This window comes from Leptinotarsa decemlineata, unplaced genomic scaffold, assembly GCF_025532065.1.
Source record: "Leptinotarsa decemlineata unplaced genomic scaffold, Ldec_3_MD MMD2_tig00026307_RagTag_RagTag, whole genome shotgun sequence".
NCBI lineage: Eukaryota > Metazoa > Arthropoda > Insecta > Coleoptera > Chrysomelidae > Leptinotarsa > Leptinotarsa decemlineata.
Window position 1 is genome coordinate 17,848,589 of NW_027412681.1, and position 26,443 is coordinate 17,875,031.

Genomic DNA, 26,443 nt, shown 5'->3' on the forward strand with positions numbered 1-26,443 from the left:
AGAAATGATGATTATTATAGCTTTATCAATTCCAATTTGACTATTATTTTTTCACCATTGAAATTGATCAGATTACCATTATCATCCAATATGCGAAGAGTGATATTGTCGAGGTACTGACGACCACCAGGTTGGATTGGCATTTAAATAATATTTTGTGGCTCCTTGGTGAGTTTGTAACCGGGCTCTACATCAATATCAAATTCAAAGATGCTATGGATTTCATCGCCATTCGAATATGCTCCAGCTGTGACATTACAATCCACACGAATAATCCTCACCTTATTGATATTCACGGGCAATGTTGATTCATGTATTTCACCACAATTGAAAACATTGTCATCGAATCCTAGAAGTTCAGCAATGCTGTTTTCATGTTTGAGATGAATGTAATATTTCGATCGCATTTCACATTTCAGAGTGTTGTTGTTTGCACGTAGGAGAAATACTTCGTCGATATTTTCTTCAATTCCATTTTCTAGTTGCACTTCTTTGGATTCCATGAATCTTTGAATCACCTTATTAATTTCATCAATTTCATATGCCCCAGGTGGAATTTTTATAATAGTGGGGGGTGAGATAATTGTCTTCGAATAGCCGATAACATTATTCTTAGCATCTACATTGAATATGGAATTGTAGGAGTAGAAACCATGTAATCCCAGACCATAATTACTATTGGTATCCAATTCGATGGGTGGGTAGAAGTTGGCACTCAACTCGCTAGAGTATCCCGACAATGAAAACGTGCGTGACATGACTGACGAATTTTCGATGATTCATGTCTTTTTATTGCTGACAGCAGAAATTGTGGACCAATCGTCGCTTTTTCGGTGGTCTATCCATATCATTATGTGTGACTACATTCACATCATTCACTTTACAATAACAACAAAAAATTTTTCTTGTAGGTGGACCATCATTCATATCGGAATTACTACTGCTACCGCTGGAATCATTGTAATGCTCTTGACAGTACTGATACTTCAAGACATCAATATCATTTTGTAGGTTTTGTGGTAACTTATCCCATACAGATGCAATTTCATGTGATGCACACCCAATCAACACCTCTTTCGGCATATCAGCGAGTTGTTCTTTACTCATTTTTTGTAAAGTGCGTACTCTGGAATATGCGATCAATGAATGACTCATCCTCTTGATACTCTCCCTATCCTGTACTGGTGTTAACTCCATGTCTTGTTCTGAAGAAACTTCAAACACAAATGGCCACACCATTTGATAGTATGTGATAGTATTGATAGGATTCGAACCCATATAAAAATAGTGAATCAGTTCTTTGGGAGGGGGTAAATCGCCAAAACTATCAAAATATTTTATCGAAGTTCCCCTTTTTCTATATGCTACCCAATGTGTCCCTTGACCATGTCGACTATCCAAATTTACTATGGCAGATTCATATCGGAGTGGTCCTGATTTTGGTAAATCGTCACGCATATATACCCCCCGAAAATATGGAATCGTCATTTTCTTAGCGTAATAGTTGAGGTCGATATTAGAGAGAGCTCTTTTAGGTAGCAAATTTATGAGTTTTTTGAATTTTGAGGTTTCAAATAGACTCCTAATCCTTTGCGGTAAGGCTTCAAGTAGATACCACTTCCTTGTTTACCTATAGCAATTGCCTCCATGTGTTTATTATGGCGATTTGTCTCACTCAACTGCTCCCTACTCGCTTTTGCTGCTTGAACTGCTTTCGTTATACCAGCAGTAGCACCGGCTAAACTACCTAGTGCTGATAAACCAGCAAAAATTGGAATGAGTGGTAGTATTCCACCAATTTTAGGAATCGGTATGATTCGCGGTGTGCGAATTTTCTTTTTCCCACCTGCAGCCCTCATATATTTGCGTGCTGCTTTGAGTGCAATTTCAGCTGCTCTTTTAGAATTTTTGACAACAAATTCACTTCCACCCGCTTTGTGTAGAACATCACGCACTTTCTGAACGATCCCAGAACCAAAAGCTATCACCTTAGAAGCTTTCAATATTTTTTTAACTTTTTTTTTCTTAATAGAACGCTTTTTCTTCGGAATGTGTGACTGCTTGGGAGATGAGTCACAACCCATACCAAATCGGCGTTTCCCTTTCATTATATTCGTAACTAGCCAAGCAGCTCCTTTTTCTCCAATAGTAGCGTCTTTTGCTTTGACACGATTCCAAGCACTTTCTGCAAGCTCCTTATCCGCTATGTGTCTAGCTGCAAGATTATCGGGGTTCTGTGAATATGCAATATCGTGTTTTTTGCATGCAAAATCCAGCTGATTGACACCCGAATCACCTCTCAACAATCTTTTCTGCAATTTGGTGCCCGGACCGCAATACTGATAGCCAGGTAAGTGTAATTCAAATGGTAGATTATTGATGAGGGAATTGATCAATCCTCTACCAGTTTTATTTGAATGCAATTCAGTAGATCTGCATCGACTCATAACCCCTATTTAAATAAAGGAATCGATGTGGAACCCTGCTTATATAGTCTCCAACTGTCATACAAAGCGCATATTGAAGCAGAAGCAGCAATTTTCCATCGATAATTTCGATGAAAAAGTGGGTGGTGGATCGGGAAGCGGTGTCAAACAACGTCACGGATCTTTACTTCCACTTTCTATTCGCGGCCTGATTATTGGACCTTCTAACTGTGGCAAGACAAATGTTATGATTTCTTTGCTAACGCATCCTCTAGGATTACGATTCGCAAATGTTTATCTTTATTCAAAGTCTCTTTATCAACCTAAATACGAGTATTTACGTGAAGTATTATCTCCAATCGAAGGGTTGGGTTTTTACACTTTTGCCAATAATGCAGGTGAAATAGTAGAGCCTTCAGACGCCAAACCTGATTCGATATTCATTTTTGATGATGTTATGTGCGAGAAACAGGATGTTATACGATCATATTTCAGTATGGGTCGTCATAAAAATGTGGATTGTTTCTATTTAGCCCAAACATATTCACGAGTTCCGAAGCAATTGATACGAGATAATGCAAATTTTATCGTAATGTTCAAACAAGATGATATGAATCTCAATCATATTTTTTCCGACCATGTATCACCAGATGTAACATATAAGCAATTTCAAGATATGTGTGCGAGATGTTGGGAAGATAAATATGGATTTTTAGTAATTGATAAGGATCGAGAAGTGGTAAATGGACGTTATCGAAAAGGATTCGACGCTTTCATATATCCTTGACGTTCTTGAAGAATTGAATCACTTGAGTGCTAGATAGTGGAGATAACACTTCATTATACAAATTTTTGGAGTGAATTATGGAGGGAAAAAATGATGATGAAATATGTTTAAAAAGAAAGTTAATTGAAGCAACGGATGCCGTTCGGAAGAAATTCAATTATATCAAAAGTAGTCGTCTAGGTGATCAATCAGCACTCGAGAGGATCTATGAGCCAATAATAACACCTTTGAAAGTAATATCTGCCAATACTGAAGGAGCATCTCAAATGAATCAAGTGATGCAGAAAACAAAGCCTGCTACACCATTAACAGCCAAAACTATAATTGAAAGTGAGTGGAAACCGAAATTTGAAGGGGCTTCCTCGAAGGATCTTCAAACCTCTCAATTGACAACTTTAGATTCACAATCACCTAATGTATTCGATGATGGTGATGAAGTACAAAAGCATATAAAAAAGTTACTATCAGGAAATCCCTCTTACGATACAGTCTTTGGAGTACACATGAACACTGAAACGGGAAATTTACAAATGGGAGTAGCTGATGTGGAATTTATCGATGAGAAAATTGTGTTTATGAAAAATGGTAAAACTATTGGCTCTTATCAGGGCACTCCAAAACTATATAACTTGATATTCATGAAAGTACCATCGAGAAATATCCCCTCTTCCGATATGATCACATATGGTGATATACTCAAATTAACAAAGGCTGCATATAAATACAATGAGAGAAAACAAGGTCTTCTATCGAATAATTGGAAGAAATATAGAGAAATAATCCTACCATTATTATCCAATGGAAACCCTAGTAGAGAAGGTGCTGGCATGATCAAAATACCCACCCAGAAAAAATATATCAGAAATAAGCATACAGATTATGTTTATTGGAATGAACTCGAAGAATTGATTGATCGCCTTCGACTACTTTGGAGTTCACGACTGGCTGGACATACCGGACATGATAATGAAATATTAGCCATAATTGAGGAATTACGTGAAGAAGGATTAGTCTATTGACCGCAATATCATGAACATGATGTGTGAAACTGGCTCAGTCGATCACAAACGATCTAACTATGCATACCACAATTGATAAATTTGGTCGTAGAAGAGGTGGTGTTAGTAAACCAATAGTTGGAAGATCTGGTGTTGGATTCATTCTCACACCAAATGGTGATTATGATATTCAGAATAAGCGGTTTCAAAATGTTGGTGAACCTGTAGACAGTGAAGATTCTGTTACTAAAGGATATGTTGACGATCACATTAGAAAAGTCAATGAGACAACTCTGAAGTATTTCCAAGAATTCATTGCATCAACGCTACGTAACATCGGAAAACATATTGATTCAAAACATAATGAGGTGCAAATAATCATTGACAAAAATGCACTCATCACTTCTGCATTAGCTGATCAATTGAGTAATGTGGAAAAGCGAACTGACGTAATAGCTAAGTTGGTTGATACTTTTACTGAGCGAGTCATTGAAGTTTGATAGTCAATCGTTACACTTGCACCTGAACAGTAGAAAAGTAATTCCTCAGTTTTATCATCTTGAAGAAGTCTTAGAGCAGTAATATGAGTAATACAAAATGGCAGGTTGTGAAAGAAATACACAAGCCGGCGCGTCGAAATTTCCCCCGTCGGAAGACAATAATAAAGGGTTTTTCTGACTTGTGGCAGATGGATTTGATGGAAATGCAACCATATTCTAAAGAAAATGAGGGATGTAGGTACATCCTTATAGTTATCAACTGTTATTCAAAGTTTGTATGGTCAAGGCCGTTGAAGAATAAAACTGGTGATTCAGTTACTGCAGCTATGGCAAGCGTGTTGAAAGATGCTAAATATACTCCAAAAAATTTACAATCTGATCATGGTACTGAGTTCTATAATTCGAAATTCTCATCGTTAATGAAGAAACACAACATCAATCATTACTCAACATTCAGCACAAAAAAAGCTGCAATTGCAGAACGAGTAATCAGAACATTGAAGAGTTGGCTTTATAAGGAGTTTTCACTTCAAGGTCATTACAAGTGGTTGAACATTCTTCCTAGAATTACTCGTCAGTATAACAACAAAGTTCATCGTACGATTGGTATGAAACCTGCAGATGTGAAACAGTCTACTAAATTGTCAATGTATGCCGAATCTAAGAGTCCACATGTGAAACGTAAAAAAAATACTTAAAATTGGGGATAGTGTTCGAATCAGCAAATATAAAAATGCATTCGATAAAGGTTATACAGCAAATTTTACAGCTGAAATATTCAAAGTTGTGAAAGTTAATAATACAGAACCTATAACTTATGCATTAGAAGATATTCTAATGCATAAGTTATAGGTTCGTTATAGGATCGCTTCGCGATCGCCTATACAACCTTTCCCTTCGTTACTTATCCGAATATACATTGCTTGAAATTTCTTTATGATACGAATTTTTATCAACATTATTAAAATAATGTTCCAAAGATATTCAAAGATAATGATTAACTGTTTCCATTTTCTAATTAGTTCATTTTATAGCGAAACAACTAACGTTTCACCGCAAGGGTGTACCGATATAGCCCTATTTTTTTCACTACTACCAAATAGAGTGGTTAGGTTGAATGCTGCCCCACCCACGCAGCATTCCGTGTGCACCAACCAGGTACTATGTGCACTCCGAGGAAAACCTAACCTAACCTACCTGATCATCATCATCATCATCTATAATGATGATGTCAGGTTCGGGAGAATCAACCACCACGATGATATTTGGTGGAGCGATTTGATGATCTTCAAGCCACAGTTGATCCACAAGTTCTGGGCTGGCAAATTCATCATGTTCAAACTCATCTTCGTCTGAGGTTACATCTTGTTCTTCATTCAGCTCTATTGTTGTATCTGAATACCCATCGAATTCATCATCGGGAGATGTTGAATCAACTACAGCAACTTGAATGTCACCATAGGACCAATTCTCTGGTGGGGCAAAATGAGGTTCACTGGTGGAATCAGCTTCCCGAATAATTGGTGTTGCTTGATTCATGATGAACGAACAAGTTGAAGAATATTGAGAATACAATCTTATTTATATGATTTGAAGAAAGTGGGGTAGAGTAAGGGAAGGGGAATATGTGAAAAATAAAGACCCACTAGGTTATTTATTCAAGTATTGATGTGAGAATTGGGGAATAAATCCAATATAATATTCATTAGATTCATGATTTCATTTTTACACATTCACATAAATGAAATTTGTTTGAATAATGTTGAGAGAAGTAATGATGAGAGAAGTGTCAAAAGGTTTTGGAATTATACTCAGAGCATTACTAGAATCACCTTTATTTATTCTCTAGAAAAAATAACTATTTTACAATTCACACACTTTCAATGTGACTAGAAAATGACTAGAATGAAGGAATAAATACTGCCCCAACCACGCAGTATTTTGTGTGCAACAACCAAAATAGATATGCACTCCAATATTCCTTATTTTATTTTTTCATTCATAACATTCATAACCTTAAAATTAACATGCAAGTTTTTATTATATTCCTAAAATTACAATTTTTTTATTCTAAACATACATCTAACTTAAACTAAACAAAAATATATTTACAAAAGGGGTTAGGTATTAAGGAACCCCTGGCATCCCATTCCTGAACAAGAGGTCCATATTTTTGGATGTAAGCCAAACTCTTTCCTTGTTGCGAATCTTCTTCTTGAAGTTTCGCCCTAAGCAAAGAGAGTCGCTTCTCTAATTCCAGTTTCTGGGCCTCGATGGTGGAAATATCCGCCATCAAGGCCCTTTTTCTGGAATCAGAACCATCCACAACCTTCTTTTCCCTCAAATATCTCTTTTTCACAGACTGTGCATAGGTAATAGACTCTTTGAGTTTATTACCCTCTACCACAGTCTGTGAAAGGACATTTTCCGGGCCAACCTCTTGTTCGGAATGCTCAACACGTACCTGGGGGGTGACTGGAGGGGGCGACGCATCCCGATGGACCTGGGGGGTGACTGGAGGGGGTGACGCATCCCGATGGACCTGGGCGACGACTTCCACCAAGTTCTGCACCTCCATCACTGGAAGGGGTGCTGTAGGCCAACCAACGTAAGGTGAGTTCTTTTCACACTTTTTGCGAAAAGCACTCAACTTACCACCCCTCCCACCTTTGGCTTTGGATGCCTTCACAGGTGCGGACTTTTTCACAGGTGCGGACTTCTTCACAGGTGCGGACTTCTTCATCTTCTTGGCCCTCTTCACCGGTTTCTCGAACTCATCCCCTGAATCGATGGGGGATAATAGTTCGATGGGCGATAAGAAGCTTTGAAGATGCGATAAATCCGCCAGAGACTCGTCCAGGTCCGGGTTGTAGACATTCAGTAAATCTTCGATTTGGGGTGCTGACGAAGAAGTTGGTCCACTGAATGTCGACAAAGTTGGTGGGGGGTCAATCTCCTCCTCGGGGGTTGGTTTGAAGTCCTCGAAAAAGAACTTCAAGTCAGAAGCCGCCACTTCCTGGGTGGAAGTCATCCCCGGTGGTGGAATGGGAGCCGCCACTTCCTGGGTGGAAGTCATCCCCGGTGGTGGAATGGGAGCTGCAGCTGGTGGTGCAGCTGGTGGTGCAGCTGGTGGTTGTACCATGATGTCCTGTAGGACAACCACCCTCCTCCGCTCTACATCCTCCAACTGTCTCTCACTGAGAGTGGTAATCGGGGTCATCAGAGCATTCCTCAGAAAAGACATGATTCTAGAAAGAGAAAATGAAAATATTAGACAATATAATATAAATAGTATGGAAGTGTGTACTTACATCAAGCTGCTTGGAATTTTCAACTAAGTTGGCTGGCAGGTATCTCAGGTTGGCTGCTTCTTTCGAAGGAAGACTGCAATCGAATGATGAACTGTGGCCTCCTCCTCATGTTTTATAGCCGTATGCTCCCTACCACTTCGGGTGGGAATGGGAGTGGGGGTGGAAGTGGGGTAGGATAATTCGTTTGAAATATTCGACAAGTATGAATTTTACAATTTGTTGAACAAACCAGATAATGAGTGAAAAAATTCAATTACTCGATTGCTCTTCCAATAAGGCAATGAGTAAATTTAATTTCTTGTCACTTATACTGTTTTCATCTTTCAGTACATTCAAAAGAATTCTTAAATTTTGTTCGGAACTTGTCTGATAGAATTCAATATCGTTGTGGCCCCAAGGTAATGTCTTGGTGGTATTAGGAATGATGAATCGCTTATCATCATTATGTGATAGCGCGACTTTATTGCACATCAACGTGTAAATATCATGTAGATCACTCCTGAATACATTCATCTTTCTAAATATTATACCGCCTGTTTCAACAATCCTAATGTAATCTTCAATTGAAATTTGATTTTTTATAACGGATTTTTTAATACCTTTTGCTTTCTTTATTTCATCAGACACACTTTGTACATGATATGCTTTCGCACCGGTGCCATGGAAACTGATGATGGGATCACTCGGAAGTTCATCCTTCATATTTCCAATCACCGATTTGCTAACTGGCACATTGAATTTATTACCCAACCTATAGTTAGAAGTGTCAAATTTGTCAACATTTGCAATCATAAAATTATAAAAATTATCCGTCATTATTTTCAATATCAAAGAATCCGTATCGGTATAGAGAAGAGAAGCTTGTGGTCCGTAATGTTTTTTGATGACATCATAGAAAAAATCATAAATGACTGTTTTCGACATATCCAATATACTGAACCCCAAATACAATGGTTTATTATAACAAACCTTAACTTTATCCATATGTATGACGACAAAGTCTTCCGAAAATATGGATAATGTTTTGAAATTGGGACGAGCTATCAAAGCATTGGCACCCATACCTCTTCTTATGGATTCCCAATGTGTGACAATTCGAATGTCTCTTCTATTGTTTACATTTTCCATCGTTTTGCCAAATATGGAATTTATATTCAATTTGAAGTAACCCTTCTCAAACTTATTGGTAGCCTTATTTCTCAAATTTGTATTTAAATCGATATATTTTTTCAGCCACGGTGACTGATTGAATCTGAGAATTCTATGAGTTTTCATCACCATCAAACCATTACGGACCGCTTGTTTCAAATTCCAGTTTCTGGGCCTCGATGGTGGATTACGGACCGCTTGTTTCAAATTCCTATAATGAACGATATATTTCTTTTTATCATTCAAATTAGGAATAAGTTTGGGTATTTTGGACTTTGAACCAGGTGGTATAATACTTTCAACCAAAAATGGTAAATCCGAATGTAGATCGTGTAACTCGACAGGGTAATGCACATCTACTTCAAGTATGTATCCTTGGGGGCTATCATCTGGAATACTATTGATATCCAACTGACATATTTCACTGGCGGTCAACCAAGTGAACCCACCAAAAGGTAATGATTGAGACATGCTATGACCATACAGATTTGTTGCATCCAAATACATTATGAAAGATGAAGGTTCTTCGGGATTATAATTTGGAAGAAACTGATTGTTTGCAATATGCTTTCTCTCTGAACACTGGCTTACACCACCACGTATACCGTTTTGGAGAAAATGCACCATATCGATATCAGTTAATAATTCCAAGTTGACACCCGTATACTTCAACATAGCATCCCAAGAAAGACCTGGAGAAGTGAAATAGTGAGCAGGATCCAATTTATATGTATCTAAACTCATATTTCTAAAATTTTCAAAAATATCGCACAACAGTAGAACATCAGATTTTAGGTATATGTCAGAATATTCACCCATATCTTGACAATTGAATGTGTTCCATACCTGCTTTACTCTATCATAATCCTCATCAGAAACATGTTTTTCATTTAATTTATCATAAAAGTCCACCTTTGATGATATACTAGAATAATTTAATTTATCTAAAGAATCGATAAAACTGTACGGAAAAACACCTTTCTGCCTCATAAGTTTGAATTTATCCTGTTCCGGAAAATATTTTCTTGTTTCCACAAAATGTTTTTCATCTAAATTGTCACCTAACTCTTGAAGGGAAGCAGCCATAAATTTAAAACTATCGATGAACCTTAATTTCAAAAACTTATTTTTCATCATTCCATTGTGATCTACTATTCTCTCCATAATTATATGTTTCGTGAAGGAAACATACTTTTCTTTAGTTTGAGCAATGACATCAACTTTTGTTTTGTTTGTGCATAACTCTTTTATGAACAAATGACAGTCATACCCACTGAGATTATGAAAAATTATGGGTATAAAGTTGGGCAATTTGAAATTGAGGTTACAAATACTATGTGCAGCTCCATTTCTTTTTTTCCCCGTTAGATGGCAGTGGTCACGCACCTTAATATCACCATCACCGAATGGTTCTCCACATATACCACATGTGGCGGCAATATTGAAATCATGCTCTTCCTCATCAGTCAATGGACTCATTGGAATGACTTTCTTCAAATATTTGTGATAAATATTGGTGACATCAGCCTCCAAGTTTGACACAAACACTTTAGCTGCATCAGCACCTCTATATAGTACAAATTTAGATATAGAATCATCAAAAGAGCACTTTATGAGGTAAGAAAAAGCATATGGTTCATGAAGATATGTTCGATTTGTATAAGAGTTAGCAGGATTTGGCTCATTAGTATGCACTGGTTTCAGAATAGATTCGAAATCAGCATATACAACGAATGGAACCCTCAACTGTTTCTCGATATTTTCAAATTTCAAAATATTCTCAGGTACCCTTTTACCAAATTTATCAACCCTGAAATTTGTGGATGGTGTCGTTGTCGATATGTGATTACAATCATTCAACTGATGTCGCAATAAAGTTCGTTCATTATCAAAGTACAATAAACAACCATCACAAAAATACTTTTTATGACCACGGGCAGATATTTGTGATGATACTAGTCTCGATAAATCCTTAATCCAACAATAATGACTATTACCAGAATCATCTGTAATAATCAACAGATTAACATGACTATTTAATCTACGTTTAGAATAGTGTAACGGACCCACAACTTCATATTCAATTCTACCATTTTTAAAAACATTTTCCAACCCATAAACATTGATAGAGCAATCGTTCATAACCTCAAACTTAGGAATATCTTTCAACTTAACTGGAAATTCCATACCTGCTACATTCAAGACGGTTGAGAAGTGGGGATATGATGAAATTTCATTAAGTTTCTGACTGGCAGGGTATAAAGCTGAAGTCACAGCCCACGCAAAGCAGCACTGATCTTGATTAAGAACATTCACCACACTTTTCTTCAATTCGATGAACCTTGGCAATTTGATGTAAGAAGACCCTCCGAAGGGGCTATACTTGTTGATATTCACCTCCAAGTACAAAATTTTCTCAATGGTCCAACCTGAAAATATGGGTTTTCTCTATAAGTCCATCATCATCAACATTTTGACTAGATCACATACCTGAATCCCGATCTTGAAATTCCGCTGCTTTAACAGTTAAACTATCTGCAAAACTGCTATAAACCACATCCAAATCATTCGATTGATCAATTACTTCATTGGGACTATTAAATGATTTGATGTCTGAAAGATCCTTAGTTTGCAGACTGTACCGCCCAAACACTTCCATGTTCACTTTCATGCATTTATGGATATCCAACACTTCTTCGAGTAGTTTCACTACTTTCTGCTTAATTTCATTGAAGAATGTTGGGTAATCCATGTGGTGGTTTTCACTGTCCACTCGGTAGCTCACAATTCGACACTTGAAAGCTGTATTGACAATTTTCACACCTTCCCCATATTGAACACATGCATTTGTTCTGTGCTGCAACGTCCTCCGATGTACATTCATCTGATCGCTTGCAATAGTCAAATTGCAGCAAACGCATGTTTGCAGTGTTGGAAGTGCTGGGGGTGTCAACCGTTGCCTCTTCGATGTTGGAGGTCCATCACCATTTGCGGGTGTGCAGGAATCCCGCTGATGACGACGTAGGTTGTCACTACGAGTGAAACTTTTTTTACAATCAACGCACGAATACATCTTGTATATAGAAATATCTACCGTACGATAAGGAGAATTTGAAATGAGTGAAACGTTCACACCACACTCCTTATAAAAGCCCAACTCCTCCCCCCCCACCATAACCCAAATGGGAGCTACAAGGTCAACATTCAATGCCACAGAGCAAGCTCAAGGTAGTCGAAGTGACGAACGTCAATGTCAAACCCCACACTCAAGGTCAAACACCGCAACGCCTAATCCCACTGTATATTCTGTACACGTCACGATTTCATTCAAGGTCAACATTCAATGCCATGGAGCAAGTTCAAGGTAGTCGAAGTGTCGAACGTCAAGGTCACCCCCCACACTCAAGGTCAAACACCGCATTCAAGCTCATATTACGTGTACGACGTTCAAGGTTAGGCGACGTCATTCAAGGTCGTGTGACGTCTCAAGGTCAAAAGGGGTGGGGGGAGGCGTTCAGTCGGCATTAGCACCCTACTATCAGTTAACCATATTTATGCTTTTCTATAACTGTGTTGAATGCATTGTTAATATGAATTTTTGTTCCAGGTAAGTCCGAGATAAATTTATCATGATGGGTTGCAGGTGAGGAACTATAATTCACATCCTAACATATATTGATTGAGTTATTATAAAATTTATGAACACTATCCATTTGCTGCACTCAACTACGTTGTCAAAAAATTCCGAAATTAGTATTTTGCTTTCGTTAAAAGCCCTGCCTATGACATGTTTCTATATAATTATACAGGATGTTCATTAAACATGCAGCAAACAAAAATTTGAGGTACTATGCCTTGGACTTCTTCTGAGGATATTTTGTCTTTTGATGATCTTTGATAGGGCGCTCTGTTTCGAAGATACGGAGCGAAAAAGAATTTCGAAAACAACAATTCATTTGCAAAAATAACATGTAATGGTCCTAATCTACAAGAACTGTTAAAAATGACCAACCCCATTTCTCCTCAATCTCTCCTTATCGACTCCCGAACTCTTTCAAAAACACCAGGATCACTAATGAGACATACCATTCAAATTAAATGTCTGCAGTTGTTTGTAGTAATCGGAATGTTGTTGATAGGTATCAACAGAATTGTAAGATTTTATTACTTGGTGGATCCAGTGTGGTACGCTATACTTTTATTTTGGCCACGTTGATTATTTTAAAATTACCAAAATTGTTATTGTCGAAATTCTTTTTCGCCCCGCATCTTCGAAACAAAGCGTCCCGCATGTTTAATAAACACCCTGTATTAACGTCCAAATATATCTGTATGTTAAATAGATATTTTATTTTATTTTATTTTCCTTTATATCGACATACGTCTATAAGTCAATTATGTAGTTATCATATTATTGAAAGAAATGAAAAAAACTTATGAAACTTATGAAATTATGTCCAATATACGAGTATATTACATCATAGGTTTATTTTCTACCGCCTGTAATATTCAGTGTACTTGCAATAAGTGTTTCATTGTAGGAGATTCTTCGTCATAAAAAACTTTATATAATTCAATTGAAGAATTATATTAAAAAGAATAAGCACAACCAACAGAAAGTTTGGTGAATCTTAAAGAAATTGAGAGTTTACCAATGAAATATTATCAAAAATTATAATTTCGTGAAATAAGTCAACATAATAAAATGTGAACGACACAATAAATAATCATACTGCTTTTCAGGGATTTCCTGCAGCTGAAAAAACAAATGCGCCACTGAAATCAATCAAGTCGCCTCGGAGCGTCAAATAATTTTTGTTGTTCCATAATTTCATAGTTTGTATTACTTTTTTTCATATGTTTCCATAATTGAAAATTCCTTTACGGACAAAATATCAAGGTCAGACAAAATGAACATAAATAGGTATTATTTTAGATATTTTCAGGTAATATAAAAAATAGAGTTGCGTTACTCGCAAAAAAATATTATTTGCTTGAATAGGTAATTGTAATAAAAAAAAATTAGTCAGCCCACAATTTCATGTAGTATTCATCAGTAGGAAATGAAAATAATCGGAATATTAAAAAAAATAGTTATTTCAACATATTTTATTGTTCATACAAAAATGTAAAATCAAATTTTGTAATTTTTTCCAGCGAGAATCTTTTCATAAGCTTTCGAAGAATAATTCCAATCCAATCCAATAGAGAATATATTTTTCAGAGTACAACTTATCAAGAATTTCATGTGAATCTTCATCCTGGAAAAAGTTATTGATCAGCATAAGTGTAAATAAGGGGAAAATTGACAAAATAATTTCCTGTTGGCGGATTAGTATTTCAACAATGCAGCGAGTACCCGATTGTTTTATTCTTAACTATTTGTATTCAATGGGTGAAAATAATGGTAATTGTTGAAGTTTCCGAAACAGGCGTTGCGTGTGTGAGTCGAACCACTCGTTTCTACAAATACACGCCTTCTCGTCTCTCAATTGAAAATTTTTTATGGAATTTTCTGTTTTTCATGGATTTTTCTTGAAATTTTGATCAAACGCAATAGTTTTTGAGATATGAGCAAAAAAAACCTTTTTTGTTCACCTAAATTGTTTGTGAATTTTTAACTATGTGGTTGCGAATCTTGGCTCAAATCGAAAATTACTCTGGTCGAAGTTACGAATGGAATGATATCGCAATCATAATATTCTGTGAAGAAGGACTCAAATTTTATGAAATGGTACTTTCGAACCATTGTGACTCACACGTATTCAAAATCGACCAAATGAATCCAGCTTCTGAAGAAGCTTATGAATTTATTGGGTAAGTGACCTTTCAGGTCACATGACAAAAGTGAGACTCTGTCAAACATTGATAACCATGGCGGAGCAAGCATAAAGCAATGTGCTCTGCTATTTCATCATCTTCTCGCAGAAGACACGCCGTTTTCTCTCAACAATCAAAGTTTCTTCAAATAGTGAATCAATCGATAGTGACCTGTGAGAAGGCCTGTTAAACAATGTAGGTCATTCCTGGTCTAGTTTACAAATTGTTCGATGACATTCTACGAATGTTGTATGAATGTTTTGGATTGAGCCAATACTGGCAGATTTTTCCACAACCTGAAACTCTTTTTATAGTCCAAATAATTAGCATCTATTTGAAGAAACCTAGAACGATGACAGTGACATGTTATCTGGGAAGAAGTTAGCAGCCTTATTACCTTTTGGGTCAGTGTAGCCAGACCAGAGAGAATTTGTTGAATATTCCTGTTGAAAACAATTTTATTTGGCTCTTCAAAGAGCCAAGAGTTGCTCGACGTAAATGATAGTGTATCCGATTCACAATCCAGAGATTTTAAGTTCGAATTTGCTTTCGGAAACACTCCAAGACTCAGATATTTTTTTTTCTCTCAATGCATTCAATTGTTTGAATTTATTATTTTGGTGCCTCGTATCGAAAATATAGAAAAACGTATTTTAGGATCAATTCTTTTCAAAATTATCCAAAGACATCATTTTCGAAGAAACGAATATATTTTTTCACAGTGTTTTTTCTGAAATTAACTCCCTTTATGTACTTTTCTACGACCGCATAGAGAACTAATAAACATTTTGATTCACTTGAACACATATATGAGGTTCAGAATACTATTTTCCAACTAATTTATTTTATGTGTAGGAATTTCATCATCGTTTGGCTTTGACTTGTCATGGAACAAAATTTTCTGCATATCTTGCTATTCTCAGAGCGCTAGTGAACAATGCATGTTTAGGTGCTGTTTGAGTAGGTATTCAATGCCTATTGAAATAAAATCCATAAAATAATATATTTCCGTATTGTTTTAAAGTTTTACTGTACCATTCTCTAAACTAGTCATTTAATACGTGGAGATCAAAGATATACAGAGTATTCCAATGGAAATTATCCTAGCTTTTTAATTTTTGAGTTTCAACAAAAAATTCTAGAGCACGTCGATTTTGGTATAAACAGTATTTATACTCTAATGATAGCTCATTTGAAATAACACAAAATTGCTAATGATGCAGGTCTTTTTGAATTTCAATTCAACAGTCAATTAGAAAACCGTATTGGTTGTCCTATAATTTTGCAATTAAAGACGCGAAGTTTGGTTACTGTAAGTCAAAATACCTATAAAATCAATCTATATATTCGTAAATAACATTTTTCAATAAAACCTCATCATTTTCATGCCAAAATGTTTGCGTTATGTTAAAGCCACAGAAGTCGATATCTTCATTAGAACCAAATTGGTTTTGAATGCATGAAAATTTATTCGGAAATATTCATTATCGCTCGATCATGTGATTGATTTTAGATTGAGAATGGTTCAATATATTGCAGAACGAATTGAAACTAGAAAACTTTATTTCCGAAGTAATAGTTGTTCTAAGCTTACGGCTCGTTTATCCAATAACACTCATCTCATAGCCATTTACGGTGATGATCTCCAGGGTTCAATTCTTGCGCTATACATAGTTCAACTTCACATAAATACTATCTTCAATACAGAATTTTTCTCAATAAACTATTACGTCGATTAAATGCAGTCGAAAACTTTACATTCTCATATTTGTTCTGTCCACCAGTAACGCTATTGCTCTATATGTATCGATAATTCCAATATATTGGAAATCAATCCTAACATGAGTTGTACTCTTCATTGATAAAAAAGTTGTATTCTACTAGGGTTAATTGTATTTTTCAGTTTCATATTTCATATATCATATTTCATATTACATAGTTTCTTTTCGTGGTGAACTTTACAGTTTTTGCCCTTTATCACATTCATTAGACATCAAATTCTCTAATAATTTAGCTTTTTGCATTTTTCATATTGTAAAAGGTCAAGAACTCAAGAAACAGCAATGAATAATGCTGTCATTATTGACAGCATTAGTCATTATTGTGATTGTGATACCTGTATACCGAAAAACTTGTCGCGGATGGGTGAACTGTCAAATGGATATCTCACATTAGACTGTTTTTTTTGAATACGTAACAAAACTCACATTGTAACGCTTTATTTCAACAATACTTTCACTACAGGAACATTGAGGAATTTTTTGCAAATGAACAAAACGATATTTGCCATAAAAATGTGAATACAAAATGTTACTTTGAAAATATTTTGTTTCCTTGAAGTATGCGATTATTGTCTTTTCGAATTTATACTTTTTTGCCTTGAACATGGATTTTCTTGTTATAATGCGGTAGGACATCTAACCTAACCTATAACATGATAATTAGAAACAAATGAAAAATCAGTTGAACATACTGATAAATTATATGGAATTTTGCTGACTCTTTAAAATAGCTATACTATAATTCCAAAATTGGCACTAACTTCTCAGAAATGACTGACGTTTTTGCCGTAATATGTCTCTTGCAGAGGCTAACGGAAATTATACTAAACAGTTAAGGAAAAATAATGATAGAATATGTAGAATCACAACCTTGACAACAATGTCTTCGTTTTGATATTCTAATATAAATGTGAAAGTTTGTGAGGATGGATATATGTATGTATGTTTGTGGCTCTTTCACACCTAAATGACTGAAACTTCACATAAATACAGCTTATTCGTCAAAGTAACATATAGGCTACAATTTACAAAGGTTTTGTGTAAATTTGGTCATAATATAACGATAAGTATTAGGTAACTTGGAAAAATTCTTGCTCCCTGAGAGCTATCTTTGTATGCGCTTCCTATACCGTTGCACGCGTAACAATGAACGTTTTCCGAATCGTCCTATCTGTAGAAAATATTTGAGGGAACTTGTATCCAAATTCACAACTACCGGTAGTGTATATAACAAAAAGCCTCCGGGTCATCCGTCCATTCCGGAAGAACAGCAAGTGCAAATAATTGGTGAGATGTTAGTAAATCCTGAACAGTCTACTTATTCCATCGCGAATGTATATATATATATATATATATATATATATATATATATATATATATATATATATATATATATATATATATATATATATATATATATATATATATATATATATATATTACAATGTAGGTTTTCACGGATGGTAGAATATGATGTGTTGTTTTTCCGGGTGTTCATCCGTTGTGTACTATTCGATAGTCGACGTTTCGCCATCATCTCAGATGGCATTATCAAGACGAGTTACTGCTTCGCTTCGAGAGGTGTAACTGATGTCAGGTTCTTCTTGTGGTGTTTTTATATGGTTTCGCTTGCGTAAGTTGTATGGATTTGTTACCTGTTTTTCTACCTGAGGGTTGTTGATGGCTTTTGGTAGTTCTCCTACCTGTTTTTCTACCTGAGGGTTGTTAATGGCTTCTGGCGGTTCTCCTACCTGCGATGGTTCATTATCAATTTGTGGTTGTCTTTGGTGGTTGTTTTTAATTATTGTTTTCCAAATCCTTGGGATGTTTAGTGAGTCATCCCTTTTGTTGATGAGGCCTTGCTTTTCGATTTCGATAGCTTCCCTGATTTGTCGTATTCTTGGGTTTTGCACCTGTGCTATCTGTTTTGTGGACTCAAAATTAATCTTGTGACCTGTTTGTAGATGGTGTTGAAAGAGGGCAGAGGAGGTTTGTTTAGTTCTTATCGAGTTTTTGTGCTCCTGGGTTCTGGCAGATATACGTCTGTTGGTCTGACCGATATATTGTTGTCCACAGTCCTCGCATGTGATGCTATATACTCCTTGGTTTTCTAGGGAAATTATCTCTTTCGGTCTGGGCAGCCAACTGGATATCGTTTTGTGTGGTTTGTAGGTTGTCCGAATGTTTTTACGTCTTAGTATTCTCCCGATTTTGTCGGTCACACCTTTGATATAAGGTAGTGTCACAGATTGTATGTCGTGTGGAGTCTTCTGTCGATCTAATGGATGTTTTGTTGGTTCTTCTTTGTCTGTCGATGGCCTTTTGAATGATCTTTGGTCCGTAGCCATTTTGTCGCAGAGCCTTTGTTGTCTCCTCCAATTCTGTTGCCCTGTTTGTTGGTTCTGTTAGGCGGAAACTGCGGGATATTAACGTGTTGGCTACGGATTGTAGCTGGGTAGGGTGGTGGTGTGATGTTGCTTGTAGGTAGCGGTTGGTGTGTGTGGGTTTTCGGTAAACTGTAAACATAACACGAAAACCAACTGGCAACCTTGGGTTATACATATATATATATATATATATATATATATATATATATATATATATATATATATATATCTAGTCAGTGTCTTTACTTCGTTCCATTGTTTATTTCTTCCTTTTAGAATCTTTCCTATCATGTCGTTCCATGTTTTTTCAGGTCTTCCTCTTCTTCTCTTGTTTTGTGTTTTCGCTTCATAGATTTGTTTCACAGGTCTATTGTTTGGCATTCTCTGTATGTGTCCCCACGATCCTAATTGTTTTTGTTCTATAAATGAAATAATGTCTTCTATGTCAAGTTCTTCTCTTATTCGTGTATTTCTTATCTCATCATCCATACAAAATTAAAATGTTACACCAATTAATTGAAGATGACCCTGATCGACGAACAGAATTCTGCGAAATCATGACGGAAACTATTGCAAGGCATCTTACCTATCTCTACAATGTTTGTTTTAGTGACGAATGTACATTTTTTGTAAACGGTAATGTTCACAGACAACCAACCCTCACGTTTCCGGAAAACGCATACCCAATATCCAGAAAGAATTAGCATGTGGGCAGGAATATTGGAAAACCATATTGTAAGATCTCTATCTATTGATCAAAATTTAACAGGGGAACTGTATTTGAATATGCTGGAAACTAATGTTGACCCTGTCATTACTGAAATCGTTGAAGCGAATCCTAATGAATTCGATATGGATATTGTATTCCAACAAGATGGAGCACCACCACATTACTCCAGACAAGTAAGAAATTATATGGATGCTACTTTTTCCGGTCGTTGGATTGGCCGTCGAGGTCCTACAGAATGGCCAGCCCGCTCGCCAGATTTGACACCTTTGGACTTTTTTTTATGGGGCTATTTGAATCAAAAGGTGTACGAAATTGAACCTGCTTCAATATTAGATATACGGCGGAGAATAATAAATATTTGTAGAGATATTGACGTTACTGTGTTCGAAAATGTTTGGCGTGAAATATCGGATCAAGGCAACCATTTCGAGCAACTTCTGAACCGACCTCAAGTCAATATATTCAGGCAATTATTAAATGTTTCACCATTTTGTAGTAGGTGGAGATATTGACTTCATATTCTAGGGTTGTGGAACATTTGTCAGGAGCTTCAAAAAGATGTGCCACAAGACCCTCTTTTCCATTTAATTTTTTTCCCATATGGCGACAAGTCGCCATCTTGAAAGTTTCATCTGTCAGTTTTACTTTAAAATAAAGTATTCATGCATTAATTCCATTATCCCAAATTTCAATTTTTTGAGTTGACTTGTTCAAAAATATAAAAGGGGCTGGGAACATTAAAGAAATATGCACTGTATGCAAAATACTGAGCCAGACAGAATACCTATCAAACTCATATGAAAATTGATACAATTGTCGTTTTGAGTATTTAATATAGATACACTTTTTCTTTTACATCAAGTAATTTTGACGAATCGTTCGAACGTTATATAAGATTAACTTCAGGCAAGTTATCACGATAAGATTAACGTGACGCAACGCAGTAAGTCATTACGTGTTGCGTCTACTGTAAGACAACGGGGTACAATTGCGCAGAGGCAAAAGGGCGATCTAAGCAATGAAGCGCCATTGTCTAAAACGCTACCCGAACGCGGGCAAACGCGTGAGGACAAACGTCGTTGACGGTTGTGTTGGTTTTGCGAATTTCTTTATAGGTAACATAATTCGATTTTCGAAACTATCCAATACTTGACATAATATTTTTTTAGTTACTGTCTTCTTAAAGTAAAAATATAAATTATAAGCTGTTGCCCTGTCTTATATTAACGTACAGCCGAAGCTACTGAACCTAGAGTCATGAAATATGCAGGTAGGTTCTTTGAACGGCGTAAGTAAGCATGTACATTTCTATTTGTTGTATATTTTCATGGCCAATGATTTCTTGAAATATCAAGCCCATTCAACCTTTGTCGCTTTTGTTGACAGTTGACCCTACAAATTAATTATTTGAGAACCGTCAAATATCTCGAAAATCTCCTCGAATTTTTTTGGAAGGAAAGTTTTTTCCCAACGATTTGCTGATTTTGACATGTTCGCTTTTCCATGTTTCATTTTCTGAACTCAACTAATATTGCCTTTCGGATGATTTCAGAAAAAATCATGAAACTAAGAGTGAACAGAGAATAAATGTGTTGTGTCAGGCAATGTGAATTATTTCACTACCGAGTTATTCTCTTGTTATTCTGATTGTACAATTGTTGCAATGTCAATCGGAAAAAAGAACCATTTCGTTAAAATATTGTCTACCATAAATTTTTGAGTAGATCGTACAACCAATTGAATTATACTAAAGATTTTTCAGAATTAACCGACTGGTTCATTCTAATTCGTACAACTGTACGAATTAACAGTTTCGTACAACTGGTGAAAAGACAGAAAGTCAAAATTCTATTTCTATAGTGCGGAATTTGTTCTCAATCAGTGAAATGAGATATCTCAAAAAAGTGACAAAAATTAGTTATGAACCGTCAACTTCAAAAAAACGTCGTTCATTAACACAAAGTGATTGCAATTGTAACATTTTTCCTGAATTACAATATAGTTTACTGGAAAACAGTTCCACTGAATACACAGTTTTTGATATTGAAACCAATTATTATAGTTTATTGTATGATTTTCACTAAACAATAGTTTCCTCAAGCGTAAACTGAAAGTTACTTCTAAATTACAACTATTTTATACTCTAACATATAACCTACTTGTATGCCTACTTTCTAATGAATGAATCCACCTGAATAGGACATATATGAATTCATTAACTATATGAATAAATTTTTCGAAAGTACCGTAAATATACACAACTATTCTTACCTGGAAATAAATAGATTCAATAATGGCACATTATTCAGTTCAGTTCGATCGTTCATTGGCTATTGAGGGTTTTTGAATCTGTTTATTTCCAAACTCTCCAACAGTCTCCAACCTGTCTTCTGGAAATGGAGGGGCTTGTATTAATGGTTCATTTTTCCATTCTGGAACTATATTTGTCTTCCTTTATGCGGGCTTTGAATGTTCTTCCAGTTTGACCTATATAGAACATCGGAAATGACCCACATGATAATTTATACACTTCTGATATTTCTGAAACTGAACTTTTATCTTTGTTATTCTTAATTGTATGCCTAAGTTGTAACCCTGAAGAGGCATAAGCTTATAGCAGGGCCCCACACAAAACACACTCACAATATTATGTAATTATTCTTGAAAGCTAATAAACATTTTTGACTTGACTTGACTTGACTTGCCTAAGTTGTTGTTGGCTCAATTAGTTTTATTATGGATTTTCATCAAGTATCAGCCAGTTCCATTCAAGTTTTTGATATTGTTTACCAAATCTGTTTCCAAAATCAACGAAAATGCATAATTTTCTTTTTGGATTTGGCTAAGGCATTTGATACTGTCGATCATAATATATATACACCTTCGAAGTCTAGCTGATATTAGTGTGAGAGGTGCTGTAAATATTTGCGGACTATTCGACAAATGTCAAGCAAACGACTCCCTCAGGGTCCCACTCCTAGCTACTCAGGGCATACCCCAAGAAACTGTATTGAAACGTATCTTATTTCTCTCCTATATATGAACAACATGTTCAAAATTCCTTATTTTATTGAAATAACTTCATTTTCTGATGACACAGCTATTACTTTTGTTGGAAAAACTTGGGAAGAAGTATACACCCAGGCTGGTTGAGAACTGGTTGAGCTCTAACTAGTTGAGTGTCAAGGTCGAAAAAACAAAATGTATTGCATCTACTCCAACAACTGGAAATCACCTGGCTGAAACATTACAATAATCCACGAAACAACTTGTGCAAATGTTCCCAATTGTAGCTGTTCTCCCTTTATAAAACAGACACAGAAAATACCTAGGGATATTAGTGGACCAATTTCTTCGCTGTAATCAATCTATAAATGAATTTATAAACTTACATTTTCCAGAGTTTATAATGGAGTGCTTATTATTCAGTTGAATTTGTAGCACACGATTTTAATATTCGTAACAGTTCAGTTGAAACCATAAATGTTCCACAATGCAAACTCACGCATAATACGAAATTTATAACATATCTTGGACCCAAACTTTACAACACTCTATCTGAATTATTGAACAACATGAGAAACAAAACTCAAAATCAAAAGAGAGTTAAAAAAAAGTTTGTTGACAATAATTATGATATTTCTCCTTATTCTTTAATAAGTGATGATCATTTCAGAGGTGCCTTCCAGAGCACATCACAAACGGATTTCTTTCTCTCTCGTCCTCTCTCTTCCTTTCTCCACCTTGCAAAATTATTATGTCTGCTTATATAGGAGTAGTATTTTGTTTGTTGGCTACATTACCTACGAGCTTGCTCAGGCAGCCGAGACTTTCAGTAGTTCTTCTAGGATTTCGTTATCTCTAAATTTTATGTATATATACCGGGTTTCCCATATAAAACTCCGTCAGCAAATATTTGGAAAATGAAAGAGAATATCCATATTTTGTGAAAGCAGATAATGTTGATGTTGAAGGGATCTCTTATTCGCGTAGAGATTCAGCACTAAGCGTCATCCGTTAGGGCGTCGCGACACCGACGCTTTTTTTAAATGGTAACCCAGATTTTTCAATTTGTTTTTGGATCCTGTATCAAATTCTCTCCACATTGAGAATGCCTTCTAAAAAATGAGGTCCTATCAAATATCCGTCAGTGATTCCGCATCAATCATTAACCCCCACACAGACCGAAATCTTGTTTCCTGCATCCAATGAGGGGACACGTCAGACCAATAGTGACAATAGTTCATTCTACCGTTGTTATGGAAATGGCTTTCATCAGAAACTGATCATCATCATGAATATGGGTGGACAACCATGCAATGAAGTTCAACTTTTTATCAGCATCTCCTAAATATGGGAATAGATTATCTATAGTTATTAAAATAAAACATTAGGATTATTACCTGGATGTTGTCCTTGAACCAGATGTATTTTGTATCGATGGAATTTGTTTTTTGGCAATTGACGATTTTGAAATATCACATTCGATTGCTACTTGTCTGGAGTAGAACTATGTGGTTCCAATACAATTTGACCTAGCAATGCAACAGTGTGATTCCCATCTGTAGTCATTTTTTGTTTTTTTCGCTTGCGTTCATTAAAACATTCATGCCAAAGATTTGGCTAAGCTAGCGAATGTTTTGTCTGACGGTAATCTTCTATCAGGGTACCGATTAGTGTATATTCTCACTGCTTTTTTGAATTCCTTCTTGCTTCGCCATGAATACATAGTATATCCACCTTTTCTGCATTTGAAAATTGAACCCTTTTTTCAATTTCTATAAAATTAACACAAAACTGAATACACTTTCGTCAAACCTGTCAGGTTTTGTGACAGATCCATAAATACGCCATTGCATTCATTTTGACTTATTCATGGCCCTCTTTATAATATGCAATAAAATTGCCTTTTTTTATCAGTATTGTATCAGAGTTTGAAATAACTGATGATATATATATATATATATATATATATATATATATATATATATATATATATATATATATATATATATATATATATCATATATATTATATTATATTATCATATCATTATATTATATGATGCACACTCGATAAAATCTCTCTCTCTCTCTCTCTATATATATATATATATATATATATATATATATATATATATATATATATATATATATATACAGGGTGTAACTGTATATACCTCATCGAAAAAAGATTGGATCTTTTATATAAAGAAACTTCATTGAAGCATCCCTTGTTAAGATACAGCCCCTTAAAGGGCGTACATAAAATTTGTATAACAATTTTTTTACAAGCACTGAAGAAGTTACAATATTGAAATTAACCTCACGTTTTGTACTAACAAAAAGACACTCAGCCAGAAATTTATTTGGTTTACCCCATGGTTGTAAGGGGTGGAAAACGCAACCCCTAAAATTTATTTCCAATGTAACTTTTTATCTCATTATTTCTTTACCATTTAAACATTTCTATTTCCAATAACCTGTTTTATTCTAAACAAAAAATGTCTCTTGGGTTTTTTTGCCCAAAACAAACCAGGTCGCAACAAAAAATTATTTTACGAACCACTACATTACAGAGATACATCGTCGTAAATGCGAACTGGATTTATTGTTATTCTGTAGTTAGTACCTGCATTAAACGATCAAAGGGTAATAAACAAAACTAATTCATTAATAACAAAACACACAACATGTAGAAATCATAGTAAATGTTCAATATGTCTACCTTCAGACATTACGCATGCGTCTAGACGTCGGCGTATTGAGCCACGTATTCGCTCAAATATTCCTGGAGTCTCTCTGATTACCCTGCACGCATCGATGATGCGGTTTCTTGAGTTCTTTATATCGCGAACAGGAGTACGATAAACCAAATGCTGTAAATGGCCCAAATAGAGGAATAGACAGAATTGAGTTCCGGGGATCGAGCGGGCCAGTTCTGTGGTCCTCCTCGACCTATCCACTGATTTGCATATGTTTCAATTGAATGCTGACGTGCTACGTGACTAAAATGGGGGGGGGGGGAGCCCCGTTATGCATAAAGAACATATCCCTTCTGACGCTCAAAGGAACTTCCTTCAGCAGTACTGGATTCACTTCTCTTAAAAATTGAACGTATGCCTCACCATTTAATCGAGGAGGTAGAAAATGAGACCCAATTAAATCATCCCCAATAACTCTGAACCACACGTTAAGAGAAAACTGTTCTTGATGGTTAGTTTCGACAATAGCGTGAGGGTTTTCATCAGCCCATATGTGGTAATTATGAAAATTAATAATCTTGTCCCGAGAAAAACTACATTCGTCTGTGAATTCTATCGTCTTCAGAAAGTCACAATTTCTTCTAATCATTTCCAGCATCCAATTGCAAAATTCAAGACGGTTCGGAAATTCTCGCGGTAACAGTGCCTGTACTCGTTGCAGATGGTAAAGGTATAAGAGTTGATCCTTTAACATTCGAAATACCGTCATATGATCAACATTCAGCTGGAAAGCAATATTTCTAGTACTGATAGTAGGTTGTCAATCAAATTAAGTACTGCTTCCTCAAGC

The 26,443-nt window shown here is 35.7% G+C and overlaps 2 protein-coding genes across 3 annotated transcripts in view; one reads left to right on the top strand and one right to left on the bottom strand.

The window, feature by feature from the left end:
• loh (thrombospondin type 1 domain containing lonely heart) overlaps window positions 1-26,443 on the top strand; it is a 701,195-nt gene that overhangs the window by 531,695 nt on the left and 143,057 nt on the right. The window lies entirely within an intron of this gene.
• LOC141485089 (uncharacterized) lies at window positions 6,804-9,318 on the bottom strand. The gene is made up of 2 exons (XM_074181089.1): window positions 8,023-9,318; window positions 6,804-7,959 (listed from the first exon to the last, which is right to left on the bottom strand). The coding sequence occupies exon 2, from the start codon at window positions 7,953-7,955 to the stop codon at window positions 6,804-6,806; it is 1,152 nt and encodes a 383-aa protein (XP_074037190.1). The 5' UTR covers window positions 7,956-7,959; window positions 8,023-9,318.

What these genes read in the sequence shown, in the direction of transcription:
- LOC141485089 (XM_074181089.1), bottom strand. Translation starts at nt 7,955, where the DNA reads ATGTCTTTTCTGAGGAATGCTCTGATGACCCCGATTACCACTCTCAGT.